This window comes from Sebastes fasciatus, chromosome 6 (genome assembly GCF_043250625.1).
Source record: "Sebastes fasciatus isolate fSebFas1 chromosome 6, fSebFas1.pri, whole genome shotgun sequence".
Taxonomy (NCBI): domain Eukaryota; kingdom Metazoa; phylum Chordata; class Actinopteri; order Perciformes; family Sebastidae; genus Sebastes; species Sebastes fasciatus.
In genome coordinates this window covers 1,745,646-1,758,328 of record NC_133800.1, presented here as the reverse complement: position 1 = coordinate 1,758,328, position 12,683 = coordinate 1,745,646, and the positions used below count along the sequence as shown (strand labels likewise).

Genomic DNA, 12,683 nt, shown 5'->3' with positions numbered 1-12,683 from the left:
TAACACACTATTCTGTTTTGCCCAGCCGAGTACGCTCGCATTATTTCCTACAAATTCAAAAAACACAGGTACCCAGTACCCATCTTCACACATGTCCTAGTTGTTTAGTTCAAATAGTCCCAATGTTGCATTCAAAAACAAACCCAGCTCCCAAGATAAACTTGCAAAAGCATTTATTCTTCAGGAGTCAAATGCTGAACAGTGCTTTCTGTGCAGTAGACCAAAATAATTCAAGTACAATAAAACCCCAAACCTTAAGAACAGCAGAAACATGAAAAGTGTTTTCTTTTGTCAAGTGCAACCAATATTCCCCACAGGAGGTAAATGACAAGTGAATGCAGTTATCTTCCTGCTGACAGTGCTGGGAAGTCTTCTGGGTCATCTGGGTTGGGAGCCAGTTCATCCTCCTGGTGGGAGAACACAAATTAAATATAGTATACAAAACACAAAAAATGCCTGCTCCTAATATTCTGGTTGGTTGTAGTTTATTTGCTGATTTTCTTACTTGATCTCTAAGACTGAGCACATTGACAGTGTCAAAATAACCAATAATAAACAAATGCAATTCCTTCAGAAAATAAGCCAAAGCTCAAGTGCAGATATCGATAAAGTGAGCATCTATCTATAATTGGTGTGGTGGAGTTACTATTACAACCCCCCCCCCCCAGGAAATGTTTTACTACATAAGTGTCTAAACTTTCAGTTATTTAAAACCTATGCTCCCAATTTAAAAAGGTGTGCCCAAGAGCTCTCACTGGGGTAGCCTACATTTTGTGCCCCAAGATTGATCTCGGTGAGCAAGGAGTTGTTAACATACCTTCTCCAGTATGGCCTTGGCTCTCTCTGGGCGACTAGCCGGGCAACCTCGGGCCCCCCTTCCTCGACCCCCACGACTGGGGCGCCCAAGACTCCCGAAATTGATGTCCAGAAGGGAGGTGATGTCATTCATGGACCTACGGAGGAAGTTGCCTTCATCCTCCACGTCTTCCAGGGTCCCCTCCTTCACATTCTGAAGATGGAGGTAAATGCTGTATTAAGTCTAAAGACAGTTGAACCTGACATTTATGGCATGTTTCCACCAAGCAGTCCAGTTTGTTAACACATTAGAACAGTTAGTTTTGCATTTCCATTATCAAAAATTGTGGATGGTACCAACAGAACCACTCAATTCTTGGTACCATCTCCGTCAACGTTCCAAGCGAGCTGAGCTGATGGAAGGTAGAGTTACTGCAGACCACCGATTGGTCAGAGAGAATAGTCACTAGCGGGACACGGGACATCCTGCACAAACCCTTTTTTTTTTTTTTTTTTTTTAAATAGGGCCAAGCTGCTGTCAGTAGCACCCGCAGTTTTTAATTCACTCAACCCAGATCTTAAAAATGGCAGCTCGCAAAACTCCACCGCACACACCGAGTACACTACGGCGTACAACCGATCACACACCGAGTACACTACGGCGTACAACTAATGGAGTACAGATCCTCGGTGTGGTTGCTGTTGAAACGATTCAGTGAGTGTCCCGTTGAAGATGATGTTACGACAGTTTCACGTGGCGGTGCTACGGCGGTCAGTTGAGAATCCCGCCTACACTGAAGGAGTATTATTTGCAGTGGAAACACAGCATAGAGAAAAGGACTGGTACCAAAAGTGAGTGAAGTGGAGCAGAGCCGCACCATGCAGTGGAAACAACGATTTACAGCAACACAACAGCATCTCTATCAGCCACCATCTAAAGGGAGTGGTCGTCTGGTCTGAGATGGTTACGTGCTCATCACAGTAGACAACCTCAGCATCTTCACCCTTTGCCTGGTTTACACTTTTGTGGGGGTCTTTACGTTTCATCAGGGCAGAGTTGTTTCCTTCTCAACAGATACTGTGAAGAGCGTTCCATTCTTACCTCCACGTGCTTAGACTGGTGGATGAGCTTAGCTTCGGAGGGAATCTTGTTCTCGGCTTTGCGGATATTAAACTCAGTCTTGGGACGACTCGTCTCCTGCATCGCCTTCCACTCGTCCAGACTCATCTCCATGGCAACCTGCACCACAATCTCTCGTTCCTCTTCTTCCATTGCTCTGTCATAATTGGAGACAAACTAAATCTGTCAATACACTTATTTTGACATTTCTACATCTTAAAATAATTTAAATCGAGTGCGACGCCGCAAAATAAAGAGATTTTTAAGGTTTTTCTTAAGAAAAAAAGCTTGTGGCCAAAGGGAATTTAATTTCAATGGCATATTGTTGGGATTCAGGGATGCATTAAATGCATCATTGCAAAAAGGGCAAAATCAATTTCAAAACATTGTTGCAACCTGATCATAATTAACAATGCATCCACTAAATAAATATTAAGACAGCTAGATGTCTTTACACAAACCCCTGCTTCCCTTAAAGCTGCAGTGGGGAGAAATGGAGCAAATATTATTAAAAAAAGTTATTTTTATAAAACGGTCACTATATCCTGACAGTAGTGCATGAGACAGGTAATCTGAAAAAAATCATGTTCCTCTGTGTCCTCCGGTGCTCCTAACGGCATCTGCAAGATTTAACAAACCGGAGGAAAACAAACAATCAGAGCTGATCTGAGGTCTGCTGTCCAGCTGCCATCTATGAGAGCCGGCTGTCAATCGCCAACTCCATAAAACAGTCAAATTAGGCAGCTCTGATCAAATATGAATCAATATTCTGTTAATGTAATGTCTATAGCTCTCCTCAGATGTTCTCTGAATCATCTTGTAATGTACTGTTTAGCTGTAAAATGAGAGTTTGTGACCTGGCAGCCATGTTGAGATCTGCTGAGGAAATACCAAGCACTAGATGTTTTATAGCCTGAAAACAGAGCCATGAGGTGCAGAAGTCTAGTTCTCTCTCAGAACACTTGAATTACAATATGCTGAAAGGTTATTATAACATTTTTGCCCAATGATTCCAAACTTGTTGCCTACTGAAGCTTAAAGCGCTGAATTCACACAGTGCGGCCTGTGGCGAGCTGCCATGTAGTGTCTATGAAAAGCTGTGGCAGACGCTCCCGAGCTCAGCGAGCTGCAGCCATTTGATTCTGCGGCCAAACAAAAGTTGGGAAATGTTTAAGTTTCAGCGGTGAAGTGCAGCCAGAGAGGACCCGCAGCCAATCAGTGAACAGATCCTGTGAACCCTGTGAAATGTTGCCCTTTGTTACGAAGAATTTCTTCCAGCCTGAAACACATAAGTATGCCTCCCGGCCGCAGACAGATGAATTATTGCGGCCAGCCGCATTCTGCTGCTGCCTGGTGTGAATTCGGTGTAACGCATTTGGATCAACTTTAGCAACTTGCGTTGAAACAAAAGCAAATCTCACGTGGTCCAGATGTTACAAATGTGGTCAATGCTGCATGTTATTCAATAAACTAAATACAAAGCAAATCCCTTAACATGTTCTGTAGAACTTTGATCTAACCAAACATTAGTTGGGTCCTTAAAGCAGAGAGGTTCGATTTTATGGATGCAAAAACACAACAGGCATGATTTGTGGAAACTGATTCCTCCCCCCCCATTTTGGTTATTCTAATGGCCACCTGAAATGTACACTACTGTAACTCTTGACTGATTAAACTGCCACTGAACCAGTGTCCTGTACTCCGAAGCAGGATTTTAGGTCCATTTTGATCCATTCTACTCTGAAATCTTTATACAACATCACTGCCCCATCTACACGAATATATCTGGCCTTGAGTGTTCCGTTAAATTAATACGTCTGTTAATTTACACATTCACACATCAGCAGTTTTTTCTTTTGCCAGCTGTCCTTCCTGCATTTGGCAGCTTCAACTGTGTTACTATTAGTCTGGATTATGTGTTTATAATATTAGACAAATATGAAGAAGTTAGTTTGCTCTTGGTTTGTAAAATGTGTCTGTCTGCTGACAGTAGACTTGTCCATGTCTGTGATTGGTCAGGTGCTGCAAACACCTCCCCGTTCATGTGAACACGCTCACAGCCAGACTGAGAAACCCTGGGTCGACTTACCGGGTTGATAACCACCGTCATAGGACCGCTTAGCAGGATCATGGTTGTTAGGGTTATTTAAGCCAGATAACAAGAAGATACCCGGGGTATGATGATCTCACTTCGTAGTACAGGCCTCTGTTGATGTGGCTCGAATGTCATTTTTAGGAAAGATGCTTGTGTGTGCGCGTCACTCACCGATTGGGATTCTCTTCCTCCGCAGGTATTTGGGGCCCCTCAGATTTGATGGGAGCGTCTGCAGTCACCTCCATTAATTCACTTCTCAAACAGACATGGACAAACAGAAACACGTCTCTATTGTGTCCAAGACTGAAAGTTGTTATTTTACATGCTGATAATGCATTTTCATTTACCTTGCAGCTTCTTCAACACTGCCACAGTTCCAGGGTCCTCTGCCTCCTCTCTTCTCAGGAGAGATACCTCTGCAATGCATGGTAGAAACATGGTCAATACACCATTATAAGAGAAAAACCAACAAGACTTCCTAAAGTGGACTGCTACATGAACAGAAAGGCTTACGTTCCATTGTGTCGATCAAACCCTCTCTTGCCCCTCTGGTTGAAGTTGTCAGAGTTCCTTGAGTATCCTCCTCCACCTCTTACTCCTCTCCGACCACTGATCCCCCCTCTGCCCCTGAGGTCGGGGCCTCCATCGTAGGAAGGCCTGGGAATCAATCAAAAGAAACTCAGTTCATTCCTGTGACAGCTTCTACATTTCAAAGTACTGCTCTAAACTTTGGTCATTGGTTGCAGCTCTTTTTTTGAAAAACATGAAAAAAAAAAAAAAGTAGGTGACATTACTTAAATCAAAGACAATTACAGGAGAATGGTGAATTCTAACATTACCATTCATGAGTTACTGGTCATACCAGACCAAGCAAGACCATAGCAGCAAAAAACCCTAAAGCTGCCTTCACATGATGAGACTTGCGCTTCATCATCGCTAGGGCACAGAGACTTGCTCTTCATCACCACTAGGGCACAGAGACTTGCTCTTCATCACCACTAGGGCACAGAGACTTGCTCTTCATCATCACTAGGGCACAGAGACTTGCTCTTCATCATCGCTAGGGCACAGAGACTTGCTCTTCATCACCACTAGGGCACAGAGACTTGCTCTTCATCACTGCTAGGGCACAGAGACTTGCTCTTCATCACCACTAGGGCACAGAGACTTGCTCTTTATCATCGCTAGGGCACATCTTATATCATCGGTGGTGCTGTATAAACAGAATATGTGCAGAGAAACCACCATTGGATTTAAGTTTTAGCCTCAGCCTGTATGAGAACACATACTTTGAGGTGGAAAGCTCTTGTGGATACTTCTCTTGGTTGGCCCAATGCTCCCCTAAGGCAGCCCTCTTTGTGCCCCTCTGGGCTTCCTCTCGGCCATATCCCCTCTCAGTCACTGGTCCAGGACGGGCCTGCTGTTGCTGCTGCTGCTGACGGACTAAGGACAGAAAGTGAGGAAGTGACATTCAATCGCGTTGTCTCACTTGCAAATGATGTGAAAATCTTAACCAAATACTAAGTCAGGCATATCAAGTAACACTGCCCTTGTTAGAACCAATACACTATAAAGCCCACAATACCACAACATGTTGGTTTGAACCTTCCAGGTATTATTTAGTCCTTAACCTGGATTATAAAAACATTTCCCAATGTATATACTGTTTATTTGATAGGGACAAGTACAATATACATAGACACACTGAAAACAGCTATCTGATGCAAGTATCAGTGTTCATAGTGGATGCTAGTTTGCAACACCCACCCAACCTACTGCTCACTCTCTCAAACCTCCACCCTACAGAAAGGACAGAATGTGTCTGATAATATCAAATATATGATGCAAAAAAAAAGTTGAAAAGTGAATAAGTGCACTAACCTAAACTTTTTTTTTTTTTACAATTTTGTACTGAATCAGTAGATGGCTGGTTCTCATGTCAGGAATAAAAATATGCATGAAATTGCAGTTTTGTATGTGCAAATAAACTAGAAGACTTTAATTTGGCTTCAGATAACCCTCCCTCCCTGACAGCATGAGCATGTGCTCAGCAGCCTCGCTGACTCTGCACCATCACCAGCTGACAAAGCCGAAGCTAACCGGCCCTCTTGGCTGAGCTATCCGATCTAGAAACACCAGCAGCTGCCAGAATGGTTGGGATTTGTCGTGTGGACGGATAATGCAGCTCGGCGGTGGACTGACCTGGAGACGGCTCTGGACCATCCGACCCGAACGGGACGCGTCTGTCCTTCTGGGACTCCTTCTGACCAGATTTCTTCTGCTTGCTTTTCTTCTCCTTGTCTTCCTTCCTTTTCTTTTTCTCTTTCTCCCTCTCCATTTCCACTTTGCTCATCAAGTCGAACGGGTCCGCATCGTCATCCAGCAGATCCCCGTACCTGTTGGCTACAGCGCAGCCGAAGGCGTCCAGCAGCATGTTGGCCTGTGGCCTGAGTATGATGAGAAGAACACACAGTTACAATGCTGATTCCTTCCTCAGGATCTACACGTGGATCTGGTGCAGATACCCAGCAGCTAAAGGACCGTTTCAGTGCTCAGCTCCAACAGAACAGAGCTGGACGCTATAGTTCTCTGCCTCTCAGTGAACAGCCAACAAACACGCACAGCCGTCTGTGCACACCTTTAACTGTTTGCACGTGTGGAGACCAGCGACACCACGCCCCCTGCTCATCAATAGGCTCCTCACTAATCAATAGGCTCCTCACTAATCAATACTGATTAGACTGGAGGACTGGAGGACTGGTGGACTGTCCTCTGCTTAGTAAGGCCCTGCTGCTCAGACTGGAACAGGAAATGAAGTCAAATGGGAATTTGATTTATTAAATGGACAAATTAATACATCACATTCAATGAAAACGATTTTGAAGTTATAGCAAAGTTATGTTAATTACACAAGCAAATTCCAAGTTATATACAATGTTGAAATATTATTTTGTTACCTGTAAAAACTACTTTACGTTAACCCTAAATTAATAAAGAACACTCACTTAAAGGGACTGTTTGTAAGAATCAGAAATGTCTGGTTAACAGCGACACCTGTGGCCGTTAAGTCAACTAAAGTCAGCGTCCTGTTGCTCGCGCTTGTGCTCGCTCTACATAGACATGAACGAGCTCAAAACAGTGAGGCGACACACGTCAGCTAAAAGCACAATATCACTATATTTCAGCTGCTTGGCAGTAATGTTAGCTGACCAGACGAAGGTCTCTCCATGAATCAATGCTGATCCTAGTGTTGGCTTTTCCTGCTTCAGCCTCCTGACCGCGGCCGGAGGGAACAGGGGAGACACCGGAGTTTTGGTCGGAGACGATAACGTTTCTCTCTGCGGAGCTCCGTCACTTCACAAGACACGGGAAACCTCTGTTGGTCTGGAGGAGCTGCAGCAGTTATCTCTGTACAAACGTCCACTGTACATTCACTAGATATTCTCAGAGCTAAACTAACTCTTCTGCAGTGTGGAGTGTGCGCACATGAACGTGAGGTGGAGAAAGAACGAGCGTGGTGTGTGAGTGAAGGCAAGCAGGCAGAGGAGCAGAGTACAGCAGAGACTCCGGCCCTGGAGACCAAAGCTACGGTCTCCCCCGCGTCCTCCGACCGCAGCCAACACTGTTTAACAGACGGGCTTCACTAGATACAACGCTGCGGTGTCGGTGCTTCCGTGTAGTTTGTGTTGGAGTCTGATGGTACGTGTCCACAGGGAGACTGAACAGTGTAGCCACACGCGAGCGCGACCCGGGTGATTTATACGTGTAAAAAGTTACAAACAGTCCTTTACTGTTTAGCTGTAAAATGAGAAAGTTTGTGACCCGGCAGCCATATTGAGACCAGTTGAAGAAATACCAAGCACCGCACACCTGGAGCACAGCCAATAGGAACACTCTATAGAAACACTCTCTCTGAGATGTCCCCTTTGTGTCAATTCTGCATCCAATCAGAAGCCTCATTTGGGTCAAATCCGAAAGCTCCATCCGCCATCTTCTTCGCCATCTTGGATTCTCTCTAACTAACGCTTCTGACGTTCTGCCCTGACAACACCGAAATTGTCAGTAAAATCTGTGTTCATTTGTATTAAATATGAGTGTAAAACACTATAAAAACTCTTATTTCTGTCTGACGTTAGTCACACTGAGTTATGGGTGTCAACAAGACCGTAATGTTATAGCCAGAGATTTATACGTTAGTTCTTATCACATCAAACTTTAATTTGATTGTATGAAATTATAACGTTAAACTATTTATCATTGCTTTGTGTTAACCAGCTAACGTTCATGCTGTTTAACCCGTTTTATTCAGCTCTTGGCTGGCTGCTAACATCACTAACACACCGCTGTAAGATGACCGAATGCTATAAATAATAATATCACGTTATATGTTATATGTTATATGCATCGATTAAACTTATAATTCATGACTATCATGTAAAGCCAAGAAACATGAGGCTACTTTCATTCATGTGTCTGTAATTGTACAGTCAACTAGAACTGAATACAGCTGTTATCAGACAGCTAACTCGTATCTGTTCAACCACTTAATGTAGCCTATATTTCATACTGTACATACAAAAAGATGTCAGAACATGTGTGATGATGTGATGAATCTGCTCTGATGAAAATGTTGTTGTGCTTTAGTTTGGTATTCATGACATAAAGATGTGAGTAGAGAAAAACCCTGTAATTTAATTGTAATTGTCCTCTCTTTATCCTCTGGTTAAGGACTTCACCGAGCCTGCTGAGTATACAGCTGACATCATATCATCATATCATCATTTCCTAAATCCTTTGTTTTTTGATGTTGCTGTGTGACAGAGGAGATCACCAGGGTGGACTTCCTGTACCAGCAGACAGGCAGAGTGCTCGAGGCCACAGCTTGGACCCTGACACTCTGGAAGAGGCTGCTGAGGGATGATGAGGGTATCGAGAAGGACGTTGAAGACCCCATCGTCTTCAGCGGCAGCAGCCTGGTCAGGTGATCCAGCTGACCGACCCAGGTCTGAGCCAGGTGGTCCGGCCCCCCTGACCAAGATGCCCCTCCTCAGGCCCCTGAGGTTCAGGATCCTCAGACTCTGAAGTGAGGTCACTGACTAACTACTACTGATGATAATAATAATGACAGTGAAGATATTATAATCCTTTTATTTTGATATGATTTTGTAAAACAGAAATGTAGTACATGTATCACAACGCTCTGTTTGTTCACAACAAAACTTCTTCTCTTCCTTTCTTGTGTTTCTTCTCTGGAGGAGGTGCAGGGTCCTGTTGTCCAGCCAGGTTATCACCGCATCCTGAAGCTGATCCAGGCCCTGCTGGACTGAAGATGGAGCGTTACATCTGTCAGCGCTGTGGTCGACCACAGAGCAGACAGTTTGGTCCCAGCCAGTACAGAGGACATCACTTCAGGTCGCTCTGTGGAGGACTGACTGGCTGAGAAGAGGAGGCAGGATCCAAACAGAGTTACCTCCACCTCCTGCTGTTGTGTGTTTCAGTCTCTCTGATGTCTCTTTATAAATGTCTTTTTTTGCCAAAACACAGATAGAGAGACAGACAGGTAGACAGACAGAGAGACAGACAGCTACTCTATTTGACATCACAGGCGTTTCAGCTGACTGTAGAACAAACCCGTCTGCTAAGTTGTATTGTTTTCTACTGATGTTGTTTACAGAGTGAAACACATTTTAATTTCAGTTCCAGTGAATATATGTAGTAGAGGAAACACACAGCTGTGTAAATCTATTTAGATGAACCTTTACATCTAAATAATGTTCCTTACTCTCTACTACAAAGACTTTAAACAGTTGACGTGTCTCCAGACAGACAGCAAAGTGAATCTTCAACCTCCTAGGCTCTAATCCTGAGTGTGGTTCCATGTAAACACCTGATCCTGGATCTGGTTACTGGAGTACTCTGATCTCTTGTATATCCAGTCAGAAACAATGAAGTGTGTTGACCCGCTGATCAGAGGGTGATGATGTTTCACTTTCATGGCGTCAATAATGTTTTTATCAAACAACATATTGTAAACTAGAATGGCACTCGGAGAGCGCAGACCTCCGCCAAGGTGCGTGACTTTAAAAACAGATCACAGCTCCCAGCTGGCGGTACGGTGAGGTGGTCGGCTTGTTATTAACACGGTGTGTTTCCGTGTAACGTATCGGCGGATGCCTCTCTCATTCAGCAGCCTTGTTATGTCTATATGACGTTACACTACGTTGTCTGTCATCCCATCATCTACCGCTTTGTTCTTTCTCACCGCGGACGGCCAGCAGCTCCACACACACATCTACACACGTATCTCTCTGCTCTCAGAAGGAGGCGGGGTCATCAACGCGTCATCAGTTACACTGTGCATGTGTTATACCCTGTGGTCTTAATGCTCAGGCTGATCGGAATCTTTAAAAATATTCCTGAATCCTGGTCATGATCCGGATCGCCACCAAAATGGATAATGGATTGTTCATAGTGCCACACCCCACCCCTCCAAAACATTTCATTTAAATCCATAGCGGACTTTTGGAGTAATCCTCCAAATGGACAAACCAGCAAACCAACAAACCAACGCCAGTGAAAACATAACCTCCTTCCTAGGCCTTCGGTCTTGGCGGAGGTAACAAAGCTCCATCTTCATTAACAGTCATCACTGTCTGGACCAGCAGCATCTGTTTCTATCACAGTATAAATAATGTAGAAAACAGCTGCTTTATGTTTAAGGTAACCTTTGAATGACTTGAGTTTTTCAATAAAAACAGACCTTCTGTGCCGAACTGTGGATTGTTGTCTCAGACTGTGTTTGTTTCAGGCTGACAGAATGATTTTATTACACATTTAAAAAGATAATCATGTGAGAGTCTGTTTAATGCAGAAGGCTTACTTTCATTTAAAAGGGGGATGAGAGATCTTTGTCCTCTTAAAGCCTGATTATGGTTTAACAGGTTAGTGTGGGGTCATGGAAACTTCATTCAGCAGATCTGGGCTGTGACAGACTCTGAAAGGGAGCAGGACTGATGTGGTCTAATAGGACTGATGTGATCTTGTTCTCACTGTGTATAGTGTTGAAGTACACAGTCAGTCTGCAGGTTTCAGTCTGAGGAGACAAAAAAGATCAGATGTGCATCATCATACAGCTCTTGAACCATCTTTTAACCACTGTTCACTGTAGTACAGGTTGGAATACAAAGGCATGAGAATTCCTTTATTACCAGTAACGTTAAAACATTAGGCTACTTTAGCCCCATCTAGTGGTCAGAGTAGAAAGTACAAGTATATGCTGTCAACCTACAGTCTCAATCGTGTCAATCTATGGTCTCAACGTACAAGGCGGTTAGGGTACTCCATTCAAATACTAAGTCAGTACTAATACATGTCAGGAGATACCCTTTTTTCTTTCTTTTTTTTTTACCATACTTTATTTCGAAAGTTACATTTATTACAAAAAATCAGCAAATATATTTCACAGCATAAATATAATATGAAAGTAAACTAAATTATACAACAAATAAAATGTAAGGTATGTATAAAAGCATGTATAATGTTATGTAATGTAATGTATAAAAGGGGGGTATTCTTTAAAGTCACATCATTTTATGGATATAATATTTTGCTAAGATATTAATCAAATGAATTATGTAAATTCCATCTAGGAAAAACTGGGATTGTTATAAGTGAGTAATATCTCAGTCTTTGTTAGTATGATATCTTTTTCAAAATGTTTTGAGAAGTTCTTCTGTAAATGAAACCAAAAAGAAGTCGCATGAAAACAATCTACAAACACATGTTCAATAGCTTCCCCTTCATAATTGCAAAAAGTGCATCTATTGTTAACAGTTATGAAGAACTTTAGCAGTGTAGTACCTGTGTTCAATAGAAACTCCTTGATTTTATTTGGATGTGCTGTATATATTTAAGAGGTGTTCCATTGTTTTCTATTTAAATATAGCCACCTCTGTTTACATATGGGAGTAATAATATGTTCATGATGATTTCTAATAAAAATTGAAGTAGGCCTACACTTTCTATAAGATATAGAAACTCCATTAATAGTAAGGGGATGTTAGGAGATACTTGAGTGTAGTGTATGGGCTCCAAGAGATGAAGTCTTAAACGCAGTTTCAATTACAATTATTAGGTTGAATATGATGTATAAGTGCTTGTGTTTTAAAGACACATTGTACAGTGCAGTAGGATATGGATTGTCTTTTTAAGATAACAGTGAATGAGTGAGAGACACAGACAGATAGGCTGACAGTAGGCTAATGGGACAGGCACATAAAGCCAAACAGTGTTACACCCAAATCTGTGACCGCAGAGCGCCAGCGACACATGAGGTCATCATTTCTGACAGCTGTCGTCAGAAAATGTGACCCCCTTCTACCTATCTTTGACTTTTCTTTTAGAGTTTTGTGAATATATAGTTAAAGTAAACATGTTGAAACACATTCATGTTTTTTTAACAGTTTGGTTTTGTGTGTTTTCTCTCATCTATTACAAACGTATACAGTGGGGTCACATTTTCTGACAACAGCCATCAGAAATGGTAACCTCACGTGTTGCTGGCTCTCTGCGGTCACAGATTTCAGTGTTTGCACCACAGTGAATAAGTAGAATAGCTCATAGGCCTATGACTGTGCACTTTATTTCATTTATATAGGATATAAGGGCACGTTT

The 12,683-nt window shown here is 42.8% G+C and overlaps 1 protein-coding gene and 1 long non-coding RNA gene across 4 annotated transcripts; one reads left to right on the top strand and one right to left on the bottom strand.

Moving 5' to 3' along the window:
• Window positions 1–156: 156 nt before the first annotated feature.
• On the bottom strand, window positions 157–6,632 carry LOC141768786 (intracellular hyaluronan-binding protein 4-like). 3 transcript variants are annotated; one of them, XM_074637152.1, is made up of 8 exons: window positions 6,213–6,632; window positions 5,300–5,453; window positions 4,524–4,667; window positions 4,358–4,426; window positions 4,182–4,265; window positions 1,898–2,072; window positions 818–1,009; window positions 157–407 (listed from the first exon to the last, which is right to left on the bottom strand). In XM_074637152.1, exons 1-8 carry the CDS (start codon window positions 6,442–6,444, stop codon window positions 342–344), a joined length of 1,116 nt encoding a protein of 371 aa, XP_074493253.1. In that variant the 5' UTR covers window positions 6,445–6,632; the 3' UTR covers window positions 157–341. The 3 variants fall into 3 exon arrangements, with proteins under 3 accessions (XP_074493253.1, XP_074493254.1, XP_074493255.1); XM_074637153.1 differs by having other exon boundaries at window positions 4,182–4,262; XM_074637154.1 differs by lacking the exon at window positions 157–407 and having other exon boundaries at window positions 828–1,028.
• A 162-nt stretch (window positions 6,633–6,794) lies between these two features.
• LOC141768802 (uncharacterized) lies at window positions 6,795–10,782 on the top strand. The gene is made up of 3 exons (XR_012594216.1): window positions 6,795–8,068; window positions 8,832–9,093; window positions 9,266–10,782. It is a non-coding gene; the product is annotated as an uncharacterized LOC141768802 (long non-coding RNA).
• Window positions 10,783–12,683: the final 1,901 nt, after the last annotated feature.